Source organism: Vigna radiata, chromosome 6 (genome assembly GCF_000741045.1).
Source record: "Vigna radiata var. radiata cultivar VC1973A chromosome 6, Vradiata_ver6, whole genome shotgun sequence".
NCBI classification, from domain to species: Eukaryota; Viridiplantae; Streptophyta; class Magnoliopsida; order Fabales; family Fabaceae; genus Vigna; species Vigna radiata.
In genome coordinates, this window is record NC_028356.1 from 32,093,636 (window position 1) to 32,113,371 (window position 19,736).

General features: G+C 30.0%; 2 protein-coding genes across 2 annotated transcripts; one reads left to right on the forward strand and one right to left on the reverse strand.

Annotated features, from left to right (window-relative positions):
• Positions 1-1,208: 1,208 nt before the first annotated feature.
• LOC106765307 (deSI-like protein At4g17486) lies at positions 1,209-3,656 on the forward strand. Its single transcript, XM_014649883.2, has 3 exons — positions 1,209-1,644; positions 2,164-2,451; positions 3,103-3,656. The coding sequence occupies exons 1-3, from the start codon at positions 1,506-1,508 to the stop codon at positions 3,321-3,323; spliced, it is 648 nt and encodes a 215-aa protein (XP_014505369.1). The 5' UTR covers positions 1,209-1,505; the 3' UTR covers positions 3,324-3,656.
• Positions 3,657-15,056: 11,400 nt separating this feature from the next.
• Positions 15,057-16,399, reverse strand: LOC106763152. Its single transcript, XM_014647354.2, has one exon. The coding sequence runs from the start codon at positions 16,182-16,184 to the stop codon at positions 15,174-15,176; it is 1,011 nt and encodes a 336-aa protein (XP_014502840.1). The 5' UTR covers positions 16,185-16,399; the 3' UTR covers positions 15,057-15,173.
• Positions 16,400-19,736: the final 3,337 nt, after the last annotated feature.

The window sequence follows — 19,736 nt, forward strand, 5'->3', positions numbered from 1 at the left end:
TTTAATTGAAATATTTATACTTTATCAACTTTCAACTTTTTATTTTCTCAAATCCATAAAAACTTATAATGACAAAAGAACACTTTATTTATAAGATCTGTAGAAAATAGTTAAGTAATTTTAAATATCTATATGCAATATAATAGTAATTTATAAAAAAAAATTATATATTAAGTGAAAAATAAAGTAGCATCCTATAGTTGTAGATATTTTTAAAATTATATTAGAGTTGTTTTCTTATTTATAAATTAAACCCATGTTAATTATAAGGAGTGTCTTATTGAAACAAATTGAAGTATACTCTCTTAATTTTATACGAATTGTTAATATAGCAATTAAAAAAATTAATATTCATAAAAATATAAATTACTGAGGATAATTATTTGTAATAGAGACTAAATGTTTCTTTAACGTGTGAGAGTGGTCACTCAATCACGTCTGTTGCTTATGGTCAAAACAAGTCAAATCTGTACACCATTTTGTGGCCATGTATGACCTATATGGTCAATCAATATTAGTAATTATCATAATTATAAAAATAATATAATTAATTATGTTTAAAATAATTATTAATTTATTCAGAATAATTAAAAGAGGTTAATGAATATTAATTAAAAATTATGTTTATAATAATTTAAAGAGGTTAATAAATATTAATTAAATATATGTTTATTTTAATATTTTTATTAATTGGCACTAATAATATAATTTATATTTATTAAATTTCAAAGTATATAGGAATGGTCCCTTTCAAATTAAGACTATTGATTGATATATTTAAAGAAAAAAAATTCTATTTATCTGTCATATACATTTTTTTGGTGATTTTTTTTCTACTACAATCTATTGATAAAGTGAAAGATTCATGAATCATGTGAAAAAGCAAAACATACCCATATAAATCTCAAGACAATAAATATCTTAAATAAAAAAAAAAAACCTACTTTTTTGGCTTCATTTTAACTGTCAGATTTTAAATTTATTTAAATGTAGTTTCTAAAATTAGTAAAATATTGAGTATTTTTTTTACGAATTATTTTCTTATTTCTGATTACTTTTTTAATTAATTATGTATTTATAATTGTGTTTGAATAAAACTTCATTATATTTTACTAAGAAATCTTGTAACAAGAAGGTTCACTCGTGATGATTAGCTTTTTTTCTGAAACATTAAATAATGCAACGAGAAAATGAATAAAAGCGGAGAAAGAGAACCAAATCACACACTGCAAGATTCTCTTTTTCTCATTCCTCTTCTTCTTCATCATCATCATTATCATCTCCTTCTTCGTGTTCCGAAAGCGAAGGGAAAAAGAAAACAATTACTCATGATAACGAGAAGCACCAACATCATTTAGGATCAACAGAACCAGAGAAAATTTCAAGGGCCACTATTTTTTTCTCTTCCCATTTTGCCCTTGATTTTTCTCTGCAATTTTCCATCCCACCCCACACCATAACCATACACAAACAACAACCACAACAACAATAACATCGAATTCACAATGTTGTGTAAACTCGTTCCTGTGCCGCGCAAGAAAAAACCCGGTTCGAACCCGGTTTACCTTAACGTCTACGATCTCACACCGATTAACGGTTACGCTTATTGGCTTGGCCTCGGAGTTTACCATTCTGGCGTTCAAGGTAACCGACCCAGTTACCCCTTTTGTTTTTTTCAATTCAGCTTCCTTTGCTATCAAAGGGATTGGACGGAAATTCGGTTTCTGGGTATTGCCAATTTTTAATTTAGATCCGTGGAGCTGGTTTGTTGGTATACAAATTAAATTTTTTCGATGGAATTTAACATGGGCTGCGTAATGTTAATTTGAAAATTGTTCATAGCTGCATTAAGGATCTTAAGCAAATGAACTTATCTATCTTTTTGAGAAATTAATCAAAGGATATATAGCTTGTTGGGTTGGTTGAATTCTGCTTTTCATGCAATTTTAGTTTAATTGTTAATTTTGTTATTGAAGAGTGGATACAGCTGGATTTTGAGTTGGGAAAAATACTGAAAGTACACTGATGATGAATGTCCATTCTTTTTGTTGTCTTGTAATGTACTGATACCATGGGGTGGTGTATTTTTTGTTGTTGTGATGGGTTTCGGATAGTTGGAGAGTGGTTTAGTGACTTCAATTTTTGTTGTTGTTGTTGTTGTAGTTCATGGGATTGAATATGGATTTGGAGCTCATGAACGTGACACGACCGGGATTTTTGAAGTGGAGCCTAGACGCTGTCCTGGATTCACCTTCAGGAAATCGATTTTCATTGGATCGACGGATATGGGGGCGAGGGATGTTCGTGAGTTAATGGAGAGGATGGCTGAAGACTATTCTGGCAACACCTACCACCTTATCCAGAAAAATTGCAACCATTTCTGCGATGATGTTTGTGTCAAACTAACGGGGAAGTCCACCCCTCGCTGGGTGAATCGACTTGCTAGACTTGGTAAGGGATATTTGCTTTCTTCATCATGTTTGTATGAGTTGATTCTTCACTCAGGTGTTCATGAGGTTTCCCAGATGTTCTAACATTTGTGACACAGAGATTTAGTCTTGAATTCTTTTGCTATCAGAAAAAGATCTTGCTTTGAGGGATCAGTATGCTACCTAACCTCTAGAGTCTACAATGACACATACCCTTTTCATCCTCTTTCAAAATTTAAGTAATATAAGCTCTCTTGACAAGAGGATTTTCTTCTTGCTTTTCACATATTAAACATCACCAACCAATATGTAGATATACATGATTATGACTTAAAACTTGAGTGTTATGTTTCTGATTAATGTTTGTTTTATATTTCTGTTTTTGGGTTCTAATTACACTCTTAACTTATTGTTGGATATGAATAAATCAATTGAATTCCTTTTTGGGATGATGATCATTTACTTCAAATGTAAAATTTAGTTTAGTTGATTGAGAATTGTCCATTTGCATTAGTTGACAGGAGTGTTTTTTTTTTTTTTTTTTTTTGCAAGTATGTATGTACTTGTTTTGTCAAAAGTGAGGATGCAAATGTCATATGTTCCAATGCTGCATGTTGTGAAAAAGAAGCATTTTCTTGATTTCTAATGGTAGGTTTTTCTTCTGAATATGAAGGTTTTCTCTGCAACTGTGTTCTTCCACCCAGCCTAAATGAAACAAAGGTTCGCCAAGTTACATTAGACAGGGTTCAAGACGGAGAGAAGAAGAAAGTGAGAACGCATTCCAGCAGGTACGAGGCTTCACCCAAACCTCCATTGTCTAGTAGCCGAAGACACTGCCTTCCTCCATCTTCTGTAATTAATGCTTCTCCCTCATCAACCATAACAGTAAAGTAAAGCTTCGAGAAAGCTTCGAGACGTTCCTCCGTCGATGTCTGAAATATAGGCTGTTAGAAACCAAAGATGAGCAGAGAACCAACTTTTTCTTCTGCTCCATCTTTCTGTTCTGCTGTATATCTTTAATTGTGTGGCAATGAAAAAAAAAAAGGAAATGGTTGCGTTGTCTATTCTTCCTTCAGTGAACAGAAAAGGGTCTTCATATCTAGATTTTTGAGATACGTATTATTGAGATTTTATCTACGTTAACTGCTGATGTAGAAGTAGAACATAGAAATGTGTTCAATGTGTAAAATACCGTAAATGAAAAGGAGATGGTGTGTGTTTGAGGTACTTGCTAGCATTAACAGAGTCCAAATTTATCAACCTTGTGTTATAGATGATGAATCTAATCAGGGTTCACAATCTGCATGTTTTTCAACAGTGATGTATATGTGTTGAAGAGACAAAAAATAGCTTGAAATATGATAATAACTTTGCTTTCTGGTAACACTCAAATCCAAATTAGGCCTTGGATTGGACCTTTTCTAACTTGTACGATTGTTGTGAGAAAATTTGCCTGGATTTGTAGGTTGATGATTGGTGATTAATAAAAATTACAAGAAGTCTTTTTAGTTATATTTCTGCTAAACTTGGTTAATTCCCCTATACTTTTGTATCAACAAATTTCGTCATCAAACTTTGAAAAACATGTGTTTGGATGAAGTAATCATGTGTTATAAAGTTAGCAGAAACTAAAATCAAATGTTTTTTTAACACTAAGAGGGTCAAGTTCATAAGTGTACAAAAAGTACAAGAAATGTGATAACACGATTAACCAAAAGTAAACCGATGAAGAACACAATTTTTTCCTTAAAAAATTAGTGAGCTAAAAGTTAGGTTCCAGGCACCATTTTTGAAAGCTGGATTTGTCTTGGCATCCGAGGAGAAATAGATGATGTGTTTAAATTTGTATGATCTCTGAGGTTGGTTTCTGTGCCTGTTAGCTTTTGATGATGTTCAGTTTGCGAATAATCACATATGAGTTGGCATGACATAAATGGCTTACCAATAATGAGTTGGGCACCCCATTATATATATTAAGAGTTTGGATCTTCTCTATGATTGCATAGGGGCAATGCTATATTCTCTTCCTAATCTTCTTCTTATATATTAATTGAAGAAAGCAGTGAATGAAATATTAAAGCATTTATCATCCTTAATTCTAAAGTAATTTCATAACTAAAGAGGATTTATATGAAGAACAAGGAGTTAGTATATATAGAAGTATTCAAGTGTCGAACATGGTACATGTGTATGTGGATTTATTAGGGTTTAGGATTTAAAAATAATGGGAAAGAAGTTGACATGAAGATTGGAAGAAATGATCTTGAAAAAGTAGAAAATGGAAAGGCCATGTTGTATTTGGGAGTGTGGGAGTAGTGTAAAGGATAAGCAGCGTATTATTCGGTTTCCCATGCTTTGTTTGGACATGCATGACATGATATGCTAAACGTTGCGTGAAAGCATAACAACCAACAACCCTTTTTCCTTTCTTTTTCATTTCTAAATCATGTCCTCACATGTCACCTTCTTCTTTATTCATTCCTTTCTTACTCTTCTCGAGTAAGAATCCAACAATGCAAACCTATTAGCTGAGTGCTTCATTTAATGTTTTTAACTTCTAAATCCACCTTTGTAAAATATTCTCCCGTATTTACCTCTTTCGGGGTTCCATTGTCTCAGACACACCATTTCTTCCTCCTTCAAGAATGTTTCTCATAAATGCTCAAAAATTTACGAATACATGTTTGTATTGTGGTTATTTCTTTGTGTTCATATAATAGATTCTACCAAGCTTCCATTAAATCTGAAAAATCATGAGCTCTGAAATTGAAAAGTATAAAACCCTAATAGTGGAACTCAAACCCAAAAGGTATATTTTTATGTGTTAATCTATCACCTCTTTCTTAATGTAAGATGAAATTCATTTATGTTATTGGTAGGGAATATCAATCCATCGAGACAGGTGGTTCTGGTTTTGACCTTATCATCAAAAATTTTTATCCTTGTTAGCCACATGTGTTAAAGTAAGGTACTTATTTTTTGTTAGGTAAAATTTTGTAAAATAACTGTATTCATTACAAGTTGATAGATTAATGGGTTGACCTAATTAAAAATGTTTTATTTTTTATTTATTTTATACATTTATTATCGTACAATCAAAGTAAATTGACTCATCTCATTATTTTATAGTAGAATTAAAGTGTTCACCGATTTTACCAAACATTATCATAAAAATAGTAGTTAAAAACTATCATAAAACATCAAGTTACATAATTCGGCTTATGTGTTGAAACACATTTTTACATCTCTAAGCATGATTAAAACATTATGAGCATTGTGGTAAGATATCTTTCTTGTACCAAATAATTTGATCTAATTTTGTTATTATATGTACATCTTCAGGCTTTTTATTGATTTTGTTTCATTGATGTTGTAATGACCTCTTTGTGTCATTGAATCACACAATCATAAGGTATAAAATATTCCTCCTATGTTTTTGCATGAAAATAATACATTTCCCCAATTGAAAATATTTTAAACAAACATTTAAATTGTTCTTTTTATCGTCTAATTATTTCTCTGTTAATATGGATAATGGCATATCAACATTATTAATATACTTAGTCTATTTGGACAATATTTGTGTAGATTGAGAGTGACGGTAATCTATTCACTATACTTTGAAAAGAAAGGTGCTATGAAGGGTAGAGGATGAGGATAAAATTAAGAATAATTTTCACTTCAAGCATCTCATAGACTCTTATATTTAGAGAAGCTAAAAGAATGTAAGTATAATTAGATTAGAAATGATATTTGGAAAGTCTATTGTAAAAGTAGAACATGTCTATTTATTGAAAAAAATGAAATATAGCTAAGAAAAATTGTCCATCGTGGAAGTTTACATACTCGGATATTCATCAATGCATGAACATGTTATTTGTTTGGAGTAAAATTTCTTTCAAATGTTTTCCTATTCATTTATAACATAATTCTAACTGTTTAATTTATAATTTTTTTTTGTGGACAAAGGAACTTGATCATTCAGTCCATGTTGATAAAGTGTTTCAACAAACATAAATACAAAAGAGTTTAGGGATTTTGTTGATGACAGATTAGAGCATACACATGTTAGTTTCTTCTTTAAAGGTGATTATAGTTGTATACATAAATTATTGGATTAAATATGTTTTTGGTCCTTTAACTTTTAGTGAAAATTGGAATTAGTCCATCTTCAAAATTTTGGCTTAATTTAGTTCCCAAACTTTAGAAGTATATGAATTTAGTCCTTTTAATCAAATTTTGTTAACTTTATTTCATGTTTCAAAGGTGTTTCTCAGTTAACATTTAAGCAACAATGTGTCAAACACTATAAACAACCCATATGCTATTGTGAAACATGCTTGAAACATCAAATAAACCTAACAAAATTTAGTTAAAAGGACTAAATTCATACATTTCTAAAGTTGGGGAACTAAATTAGGCCAAAGTCTTGAAGAGAGACTAATTCCAATTTTCACTCAAAATTAAGGAATAAAAACATATTTAACCCTAGATTATTTGCTATTTTATAAAAAAACATGTCTTATTTTAACAAAAAGATTTTGAAAGTAGATTTTTTTTTTCAAGCATTATTTGAATTGTTTTTGGTGTTTCACAGTGAACTCTCATGTACCTTGCTAAGGAGATTGTGTTAAAGGGTTAGACACATTGATCCTCATGGTGATTGTGTTAAAAATTACTTACAAGAGACACAAACTTGTTCTAGTTAATAATAACTTGATTCATATGAGATTACTTAACTTGATTAAGACTAACTAACTACTACAACTTTTTATTGTTATTGTTTCTCATAAGATTTTATTTCATGTCAAGTTATTAGTTCCTTCAAGATAAATTATGATTTAGAAAAAAGAAAGAATTAGTTATTATGAATCAAATTATGACTGTATAATTACATTGCCTAATTTTCATAAAATATTTACTTTTAATTTTATTTTTTAATGTGATTAATCATCAAAACCAAGTCAAGTGATCTTTTGAAACTTGGCCAAATAAAAAATTACAAGTTTTTCAGTTGAATTATGATTTGACATGGTAAAAACTAATAGTCTAGCACTTATAATCATCTCAAAAAGCAACCTAATCATGAGTGGTTTGATTCTAATTTAACTTATCAAAACGTAATCAAGGAAAAGGGTTATTTTTCACTATATACTTTAATATGCTGATATAAGAATTTGTTCACTCTTGTGCAATAATTATGCTTAAAATTTATACATTCAATCTCTCTGAACGGTTAGAATAACTCCAAAAATAGTTATTAAAAATATTTATCTTAAAATTTTGAAATTGAGTTAACTCAATATTATAAAATTAAAGATAAATATTTCATCACAATGACTATAAATATATATTTAGTGTTTACTAATAAAATAAAAAAAAAATATTTTCAGTATATTAAAGAAAAAAAATTATAATGTTAGTACAAAATTTTTAATCTCATTAATTTTATTCGAATTTTACTAATAATTAAAATAATTAAATATGTATTTAAAGTATGGTAATTAGTACATGTATTTATTAAAATAAATTAATATTATTATATTATTATCTATGAAGAAACCATTAAATAATTTAAATTCATAAAAATAAAAAAAATACTCTTTTAAAGATAATTGTATATTAAAGTTGATAAATACACTTGATAATGATAATTATTAGGTTTAATGTCTCATTAGATCCTATTTTCGTTCAGAATTTCAAATAGGTTCCCATCTTCTTCAGCATCTCAATTGGATTCTTATTTTTATAAAATTGACTCAAATAAAGATTTTCCGTCAAATTAATTAAACGTTGTGAGTGAGGGTGGTAGGTGGTATGGTGACAATATAGATTTAACATACGTGGCATTAAAAATGTGGTTCAATTTATTTTTTTTAATTTTTGTATTAGAAAATGATATGTACATAGTAGTTCAAAAATTAAAAAAATAAAATTGAACTACATTTTTAATGCCATGTGCATTAAATCTGCACTGTTACTATTCCACGTACTTCCCTCACTCACGACTTTGGATCAATTTGACAGAAAGTCTTTATTTGAGTCAATTTTACAAAAATAAAGATCCAATTGAGATGTCGAACAAGACGGAAGCCTATTTGAGATTCTGAACCAAAATAGGAACCTAATTAGAGATTAAACCTAATTATTAAAGATCTATTTAATATTTTAATTATTAAAAGAATTAAATTTTTTTGTTATACTAACTTTATATTTGTAATACTAAATTTATTATTTTTTTAACCATTTGTTATACACCTGATGAATTTTTTTTAGTAAATTAAAAACGAAATATCAATATTTGTTATACTAAATTTATTATTCCTTCTTAAACTAAGATAAAATTATTTTCTATACTAAGTGTATTTTAGTCGAAGTGATATTTAACATGCAAACTTATAAATAAATAACAATTGATTTGAGTGAAGCTATTATAAATGAACATAATAAAAGATGCATTAAAGTGGTTAAATTTTTCAATAGAGATTTGTAAATTGTAACCCATAAAATCAACAGGTATTTTCTATAAATCATGACACTAAAAAAGAAGAAAATAAACTAAATTCAATAGTGTTTATCCAAAAACTATTTCAGAAGAAAGCAAGTAGTATTATTCACTGTGCATGCACTGTTTTAGTCAAATACCTAAATAATTTATTATCTGGAAACAGTTTGCATTCGTCATTAAAAGATAAGACTCCATATGTAGTGATATAGTTGTAATCAATTACAAAACGAGTTTCAGTCAACAAACTCTTCCACAAACAAAAAGTTTACTTTTAAGTTTAGTATTAAATAAAAATAAAAATATTAAATGATATATAATAAATAAAATTAAAATGACAAAGTAACATAATTTTTTTCATGAATTTTTAAAGGTAATTATCAGAAAAATACAATATTAACTCAACCATTTTTCTTTTATATATATAATATTGAACATGAATTTTTGAATTATTTTTTATTTATGTTTGGGTGAATTGTTGGAAAAATCCATTAGGATGTTCCAAAGTGCATAATTTGTTAGTAAAAGATTGTTTTATTTTTTAGTGTTCAGGTTGATACTGAGAGGTACTTGTCGACCACGCATGTGTTACTCATAGCATTTGCCGACAATCAAATCAAATAACAAATATATGGAATTTTGTTATTTTCTAGTTTACATTGTCGGTTTAAAATAGATCTCTACAAAATAAGAAAAGTGTTGTGCTACTTTTTCTCAAATTATTTTAAAGTTATTCACTCATATGATGTGTGCACATGTAATGGTAAAGTAACACACAACAACACTTTATGGGTCACCTAAGAAATTTATTATCATGTCCCTTACTTAAACAGGCCATAAGTTTTTTAGTTAGATTAATAGAATATTTTGATGCATATAACTAAAATTGAAAAAAGTATAACATTATTTAAATATAATTATTTTTTTAAAAGGTTAAATATGTTTTTGGTTCTTTACCTTACAGTAAAAATTGGAATTGGTCCTTTTTTAAAATTTTAGATTAATTTAATTCCTTATCTTTAAAACTGTATGAATTTAGTTCTTTTAACCAAATTTTATAAGTTTATTCGAGGTTTCATATGCATTTCTCAATTAATATTGAAGAAAAAATGTGTTAAATAGTGTAAACAATTCAAAAGTTATTATGAAATATGTTTGAAATGTCAAATAAACTTAACAAAATTTGATTAAAAGGACTAAATCTATATATTTCTAAAGTTGAGAAACTAAATTAGATCAAAGTTTCGAAAAGAAACTAATTTTAATTTTTCACTTAAAATTAAAGAATAAAAACATATTTAATTTTTTTTTAAAATTAATTGACTCCTTAGTTTATGAACCAAACCATTTAAGACCATCTAAATAAATCAAACAAAAACTTTTGTATGGTTCAAATTAACCCATAATATTTTTAGTTAATGTAATTCATTTTATGAAGCTTTTGAGTTTATGATTAGAATAACCCATTCTGAAAACTTTATGAAAAAGCAAATCTTTTGAATACCAAAAGTGGTTATTATCAATTTAAAGGCTATGGTCAATAGAATTATTTATCAATACAACCTTCAAATCCCAGTGAAAATTTAGAAACTATAATTCGACTCTATCCTTTAAAATTATCCCAAAAATCATATATATATATAAATATTAGGCATTTTATCTTATTTTACGGTGTTTGGTGAAGAGAATTATTTGAAGATAATATTTAAAATTTTGTCGTATAATGAGATGATAAAATGTAGATGTTACATGTCTCCTTGGTTTGAATCATAATGTGGATATTTCATATTTGTAAGTGGTGCGAATCTAAGAAGTTAGATCATGTAATATAATTTGACAGTGATTTTCTAAAGAAAACTATTTCATCTTTTTATTTTGTTTTCAACGATAAGACATGTTAATGTACATGTACTGTTCCCTCAACTTCACCTTTCATCTTTATCCTATCATCAAATATTCAACTTTTTATTTTAATTTTCTTTATTATATTTATTTCTTTTTCTTTAATAATCAAAAGAAAACTCCAAAGATTCATTATTTTCTAATAAATTTATACACTGAATTGACATATTTGATATGTTTTTTAATTAACATATTACATTGAAAAATAAATTTCAAAAGAAATTATAAAGTAACTATTTGACATAAAAAGAAAACTTTTTTTTTTTGAATAGGCATGGGCCCAGTAAGGTAGAAAGAAGAGAGCCTCTTGCCTATTGGGCCACTTTTTTTCCTTGTTTCCTACCAAGCACTGTCTTTTTGTTTCCTCATGTTTTTCAAAATTATCATTTTCATCTTTTTCTCACCTAAATTTCCATTTTTGGGGAGGGGTCACATACCACTTTAATTTTCCTTACAAAGTTTATCCATTTTATTTATATAGTGTTTTTAAAACTTTTTCATAATTAAAACACACATTTAATAATAATATTTATTTTATCATTTTTATTATGCTATATTATTTTATTATAAAAATACAATGTATATATTTTATTAGGTTTACCTTGTTTCTCCGTAAATCTTTGCATAAGTGCGAATAAAGTTTATTTTAAAAAAAAAACTTGTCTCTTTTTATGTGCTTTTCTGTATTGAATTTTCAACTTTAATTGCAAATCCGTCTGCTTTCTAGTTGAAAAGAAACATAACATACTGAAACCTGATCGAACTTCAGTAATGAGAAAAAACACTATTCACTTATTTTCCTCATTAGTCTAAGCATGTTTTTATGTATGTTTCTTATACTCATATGATTGTATAAACAGGTTCATATTTCTATTCTTTTAATTAGTTTTCACGCATAACAATGTTTTCTTTTAATACTTTAGCATCTATACAATCCAGGTTTTAAAAGTTAACTAACTGATATTATAGACAAAAATTATTCTCAGGATCCTTCATTTTTTTCTTCTTCTATTTTCTTGTATTGATTTATCATTTTCTTTAATTCAACCAAAAAATTGTAGAAAACAATATTAAAACAACATAATTAAAAATACCAAGCATCTAATTTTGCACGAATCTATATTCTACTTATTTGTAAAATCTTGTAATTTTTTTTTTTTACTTTTTTACAACGAACTTAAATAGCCTTAAGTTTTTAAAGGGTAAAACTAGAGCTGTTAAAACAAGTAATCTGGTTCGACCTGACCCGACCCACTACAGGTTGGTCACTTAGTAAATCAACTCAACCCGGTTCACTTATTAGCAAGCTGAAAAAAATTAGAACCGGTTGATGGATTAAACGGGTTAATTCACTATCTCATTTAATTATAATTTTTTTTAAATAAAAAATTATATTTTTTTTTAATTCAAATCTAAATAAACATCACTTTAAAATAATGTTAAACTCCAAAGACAATTCAAAATAAAAACATGTACAAAAGAGGAACAAATAAGTTTTTAATATTGATAATTTTTATATCACATATCCATTTATAATATTAGAGTCTTGAATAGATAAATCTATAATATTTTTCTCTTTTGAACATCTTCTTTATCACCATTTACAATATAATAAACAAAATGTTAACTAATAATATTGAAATACAAAATAATAAATAATTAAATTAAATTAGGTGTGTTGGTGAGTCGGGTTCTAAACGAGTTGAGTTGAAAACTAGCTCGCATAAGAGAGTTACTCTCTCCACAACCACACATTGTTTCGTGCACCTCCCAATTTCTATTTTACTCTTCAATGATATTTAAACGGATATGAATATGCGTTTGATTCTTAAGCGAATGTCAACATTCGTGCATAGATATCAACATCCGTTGAAGGACAAACGGATGTCAATATTCGTTTACGAATGGAGGATGCACAGAGAAAATTAAAGTATATTAAGATACTCCACCAACTCCTGGAAACACCACCAATTCCATCCAAAATCTCCCTTCAGCCTCATATGCATCCTTCGCTGCCAAATGCCTTTCGCTAACCTCAATGCTACCTCTGCCAAATCAGACCCCACACACAAAATAAAAATCACAATCTAATCAATGGAATGAGCAAAGTTATTAAAGCAAACAAAAAATAAAAAACTTTATAAAAGAATTGTGCATACCTTGCCAGTCTCAACTTCATTAGAAACCTTGTAGCAATCAGCACTAAACTCTGACAACCACTAACAAGGGAAAAGGGTCTGCTCCTCAATTTCATGAAATCCTCCTCAATCTCCTTCTTCATTAGCGTCGGAGAAAACTTCAGTGGTCGCTCCTCTTTCTCCAACGACCCTCTTAATTTCAGCGACTTTCCGACGCTAGGGACACTCATCAACAGCGAAAACGACGTCCCGACCTTGGCCTTCCTCTCGTTAATCCTGACCGTCACGGGAGTGATTGAGTTTTGGGTTTGCTCTGGTTTCTTCTTGCTGGTCTTGTGAGTCGCAACGACGACATTGGGTTTTTAGGTTTTTGTTCTGGGTTTGATATTTGGGGTTCTTGGGCTGGTTTTTCTGAGTGCAGGGTTGGTGAAGGTTTCACATGGAGGTTTCTGGTGAAGAAGATGATCTCGTCGTTGTAGATGGTGCGATGGCGACGCAAAATGTTTCTTATGGTGTGGCCTGGTGCGAGTAGCTCATAGAGAGGTGTTGGTGCGTTAATGGAGGAGGCAGCTCGCTAAGGACTGGTGGTGTGGATGGTGGCGACGCTAGGGTTTGGTGGCGTCAATGGAGGATTCACAGTGATGGTTGAAGATGATGGCGTTTTGTGGTTCTAATGGTGGTGGCCATGGAGGCTCGCGACTGACGGCGAGGTTGATGGTGGTGGAGATAGGGTTTGGCAATAGCAAGGTTGGTAGCAGCGGTGACAAGGTTGGTGGTAATGGAATTAGGACTTCTGTGTAGAAGGAAAAACTAACGTAGCAAGTGAAGAAGGGGTGTAGGGAGATTTATAATTTTAAAAAAGATAAATAAAGTTAAATTAAAGTAAAATATTTTTGGAATAAAAAAATAGTAAAGAGGTGTATGGAATACTTGGGATAGTGGAGGGAACAATTCTCCTCGCATAAAAAAAGTTATATTTTTTTTTTCAAACTCAATCCAACTTAAATCCGTGATGAATCAGATTGACCTCACCAGTTGGAATCCATTTTAATATCACCGGGTAAAACAATATGAAGTATCAACTTCACTCGTTAAAGGAATTTAAAGAAAAAAAATAAAGATATATACTAACCCTTGAAGAAAAGTACACAATTTCTGTGCCGTCAACCAAATTTGAACCATTGGATTGCATATAATTGATTATTGGTTGGAATGGGTCAACCAAATTGGCCGTTTGTACCAGTCGCTTTAGGCAACACGCTGTTGAGCTGCCAAATGCAAACGCACAAACAAAGAAAAGAAAATTTCCTAACTCATATGCCGTCATTTGGTCGAACATTTGGCGTGCACATCACGAGTAAAAGCTTCCATCACAAACACACATACCCACCCACATAATAATAACAATCTTACTAATAATGATATTATTATTACTATTATTTATCATATTTGTTCAGCAATTCAATCGACAACAATCTAAATGGAGCATTATTAAAAAAAATTACATTGCAAACATAACAAGTCCTTCCTCTAAACAAATATGTTAGATCTCACGTACACAAACCCACCAATAGATTCCCATTCCCTTGTTATATATCCACCAAACAAATCTGTTAGTGTGCAAAGACAACCCCACATTCTAAATTTTAAATTCTAACTTCTAACTAGTTAGTCATTAGTACTCAAACTTCAAACACATTCAAAATTTGAAAGTGTCAAACCTTCATCCAACAACTCTAATCTTTGGTTAACGATGCCAAATTACTCACTGAATGAATGTGTGCAAATAGCAACCGCAATAAATTTCAATCGAGAACGTTTCATTTAGCATGTCAACAACCTTTTTTCCATCTTCCACCAGCTTCAAGAACTTCTTTGGACATTCAGAGTACCTTCCATCTTTCCAAACTTTGAGGATCAAACTCTTGACTAAAGAGCTTATCTCTGATCTCTCTCAACAGATGCTCTTCCATGCATACAGACGCTTTATTTTTTATCTCAAAGTTTTCCTTTAATGCAGATAGATTTGTATAGTTCATACCAGTTCAAATAATAATAATAAAAACTCAAAAAAAATTAATAACCAATTTAAACAACATATATATATATATATATTCTTCTATACACTCTCATAAGATAAAATTTCCATCTTTTGATTCCTCAAGCTTTTCTCAGGGAAGGAAAAAAACATCAAACCCATTACTTTCTCCAAGCATAAACCACCAAAGAGAAACCAAAAGGAACCACCAATTCGTTCTCCTCCACGCTCGACCATTCCATGACAGAGGAACTCCCTCCAAAAGACCCAGCAGAAGAAGAAACCGACAGCGAAGAAGACGACCAACTCTTTCCATTCTTCCACTCCCCACTCGACCACCCAACATCCACCTCCTTCCCACTCCCGCCTCCTACCTCGTCATTCTCAAACTTAAACACGAAAACCGCATGTCCCTCGTTTTTACCATTACCACCATCACTGTTGCCACTCACATCACTGCCATAATTACTATAACCATGATCCTTATCCTTTTCGAAAAGCCAATCATGCACGTCCCACGAGATCTGCACGTGGGCACCATCCACCTCCACACGCTCGCTCCCTCTGAACTTCCACTTCAACCGCGTCACTTCCAGGACCTTCTCCTCATCCACACAGAAAACCAACCTCAGACTCTCCTCCTCGCTACTGCAAGCGTCGCAGTCTATTTGGATTTCCCTAACCTTACCTCCGAGTATGGTCTTGGTCTGGTACACCCTGCTGCGGTGTGACGCCGCGTGGACGTGGTCCCGTTTGAGAAGGAGAACTTGTTGCGTCTTGATGTTAGGTTTGTGGGGTTTGGTTTTTGGGGTGAGGTCTCCGACGAGGAGGGTGAGGTTGGTGTGGTCAACAAGGAGGGCGAGGTAGAATCGGGAGAGAGGTTCGGGTCCGGAGGCGAACCTGGCTTTGGTAAGGTTCCAGAGGAAGAGGGTGTTGTGGGAGAGTTTCTTGGAACCGGTTTTGTTCCAGGGCTTGAGGTGGAGGTGGAAGGAGGAGTGGTTGTGGAGGTGGACGTGAAGGGAGCGACCCAACATGGAGCGTGACCATGTGAGCGAAACGGAGCCGTTTCGAGTTTGGTAGATGAAGGTGGTGAGGATGGTGGAGAGCGTGGCGTCGTGGAGGGTGGTGGGTTTGGAAGAGAGGAAGCAGGAAGAGAGGGAAGAGAAGAACATTTGATGAGAAAGTGTGGTTTGAGTTTGTGTTTTTGTTTTTAAGGTTTTTTTGTTTATTCCTTTGGTGTTAGGTTTTTGGTGATTTGAAGTGTGTGGTTGCAGTATGAAAGGGAGTTAATTGGTTCGGTTGTTTGGGGGAGAAGAATCTTAACAATATTATGTCACTATATATACAACCTTTTTCTTTTCTTTTTATTTGTTTGTCTTTTTTTAATATAAATTCTTTTTATCAAAATATATTACAATTTTTTAATAGTCATTCATCGTTAAATGTTATAAATCAATATTTTTTTTTTCTCATATTTATAGATTTTAAGGACAATCCATATTAAATCTTATAGAGTATTTAATTTTAATCTAAAATATTATTGCATTACAATTTTTAATTTCTAAAGTGTCAATTAATTTGGAATACAAAAAGTCAAAACATATATGTGTTTTCTTTATTTCATTGGACTAAAATTCATTCAACTAGAGACTAATTTCATGTGATTTTTTTAATTGTTTTGGCTAATAAATTAATGACAATATTTATTAAATAATAATATGAATAGTTACAAAAGTTAATGTTATTAATTAAAGTAAAGATTTTTTTTAATCCTTATGAAATTAGTCAAAGAATTTATTGGAACAGAGATAATACTATTTTGATATACAAAAAGGATTAAAAAAAGAATCTTATAAACATATAAACAAAATCCAGGATATAAGAGGAATAAGGAGACAAAGGGAAAAACATTAGGAATACTAATAAGAAAAGGTAAAACTATAACTAAAAGTGAAGAAAAATGTGTTGAGGATTATATTAGTTTGTCGTGTATCACACAAGTTGATATGTTAATGAATATATACATACATATTATACATTAGTTAAACTAGTAATTGATGTAGCACACTCTATTGTTTACTATCATACTACTTTTCTTTTATGAAATTAACTATGAATAACATATAATTAGGTCAACTAGTAATAAATGTATATATCAACATAACATGGTACGATATAATATTTTGTATAACAAAAGTAGTTCGAAGGATATAATTTTTGTAGGGTTATCTTTTTGTGAAATATTACTAAATGTGAGGTTGAGAATCTTGAAAATAACTTATTGTTCTGTGCATTTTGTTTTTATTTATTCGTTTTAGTTTATAAGAATATATAAAAGTTGGAATATCTAAAAGAGCTTGGTATAAAACAAAAGATACGGTTTAATAAAAGATGAATTAGAAAAAATAGGTGAAAAATTGGTGTGAAAGATGACAAAATAGTAGGACTTGTGAAGTTTGACTCTGACCCTTGCCAAAATTGAAAGGGATTATTAAGATGGTTGAATGAGGGAAAAATGTGAAATTGAGTTGAAAGGACCACAAAGAGAAGAAAAAATGGAGTCCCCACCATTGTTATGTATTGCCAAATGAATAAAAAATTTGACTAAGGAAATCAAAATATCAATTTACAAGCACCTTCCTCTATTGTCTAGTCACTGCAATGGATTTTGTGCCAAAAAGGATGCAAGAGAGTGACAAATTCATTGAAAACTACTATTGTGACAACTAAACCAATTTGGATATTAATTAAATGGGTAAAATAGTTATTGGGTATCCTCTATCATGTATATAGTATAGTATTTGTTTAGTTAAAGAGACTTTTAAAATGTATAAAAAAATAAAATTATAAAATCTGAAAAGTTGAAGGGATTTAAAGAAACATTGATTTTGGGAGAAAAAGGGTTAAAAGTGTGACTTGAAATTCATAAAACTGATTAAAAAATAATAACTGACTTTTGAGCTTTTTAAACAATTACTTTTAAGGTGTGTTCTCTTCATATGATTGATTCCAGGTAGAGTGAGTGAATGTATTTGAGAAGATTTGTAGGTGGATTAATTGTTTTTTTAGTGGATTTGGAAGTGAGTGAGAGTGAACTTGAAAGTAAAGTTGTAAAACTTAGTGTAGGTTTTGACGGATGTTACATATAAAAAATATTGTTTAATTGGTAGAAGTTAAAGATTGCCAAAATACCCCTAGTTATAAAAGTAATATAAAATGATAATTGTTAATGATATATTTAATTGTAAAAATGTTTATAAAGAAAAAAAATTAAATTAATTAGTAAAATTAATTTTAAAAATGTAAAAAATTGTAATTTAGTAAAATAAAAGACTAAAATAAAAAATAATATTTAGTTATCTAAAATTAAAATTTTAATTATAAATACTTAAGATAAATGTTATAAATTCTATTGTATTATTTTTGAGATTTACTATTCGAAAAAAAATTGCCTTGGTGGTTCTGTTGAGATGTCTACGTCCATGTATTGAAGAGGTTAACAAATGCTTTAACCGTGAAGCTATTTAAGAGTTTAAAGGAAAAATGACTATGTTTTAATTAATTTACAAAAGAAGGGTTACCTAAGTTATCGCTTATGTTACTCGTGTAAGCGTATAATAACCTCACATGTTAAACTTCCCACCACAGAATAATCAATGCTAAAAATGACCGATTCGATGTAAAATGATATAAAGTTTTGAATGTTCTAACGTTTGATGTCAAAAGGTTAGTGAGTTCAATAAAAATTTGATTAGGGGATTGAAAATTCATTCACTTTATCTTAACGTACGAGACCCTTTTTTCTTCTCAAACTTTTTTCTAACAAAGTTTGACGACCATCACATGTAATCTTTCTTTCAGTTGATACAAATGCATGTTAATTAACTACTTTATGTATAATTTTTGTTTGTTTTGACTGATTATTTTCGTGCTCTTGTCCTTCATAGGTGCATTCTGCTTTCTCTTTCACGGGTGACGACACTTTATTCTGATGAACCCACCTTTTGAAGGTTAGTTTTCGTTTTCGTTTTCGTTTTGAAGAACTTGTTTGTTGAACTTGTTTGTTTTTTTGTTGTTGAAATTGTTTGTTGTTGTTGTTGGTTGAACTTGTTTGATGTTGCTATTGTTGTTTGATTGAACCTGTTTGTTGTTGGTTATTGTTGTTTGTTGTTGATACTACACGTTCATAATTCATGCTATATAAAATACCAAAAATTGAAATTTGTTGTTTTTCTGTTTTTCAAGTCTCGTAGAGTTGTAGAAAAGGTCACAATAATTAGAAAAAATAAAAAAAATTGATTAACGTCGTATATTGACGAAATTCGATGTTAATTTAATGTCGTATTGACAAAATTCGATGCCAATTTAACGTCTCCTGATATGACGTTGTTTGCGAATTCGCGGTTAAAAACCCAAAATATTCGACGTTGTATGCGATTTTTGTACTAGTGTGTTTTTGTTGTGATATTGTGCTGTATTGGTTGCTAGTTTGAACATAAGTATTAGAAATAATGAAGGAAAAATAAAAAGGAAAGAAAGAGGGTAAGGATGCAAGGTCTTCTGTAGAATCGAATCCAAGCCTCTTTAAAGCGTTGTAGTGTAACCAAATCTAGAACACTAGGAACCGAATACAAGATCAAGTTTGTATGTTTTAATGCACTTGAACTGAATACGGCATCAGTTGGAACCGAATAAACCATCAATTCACTAGTGGAGAAAGGGCT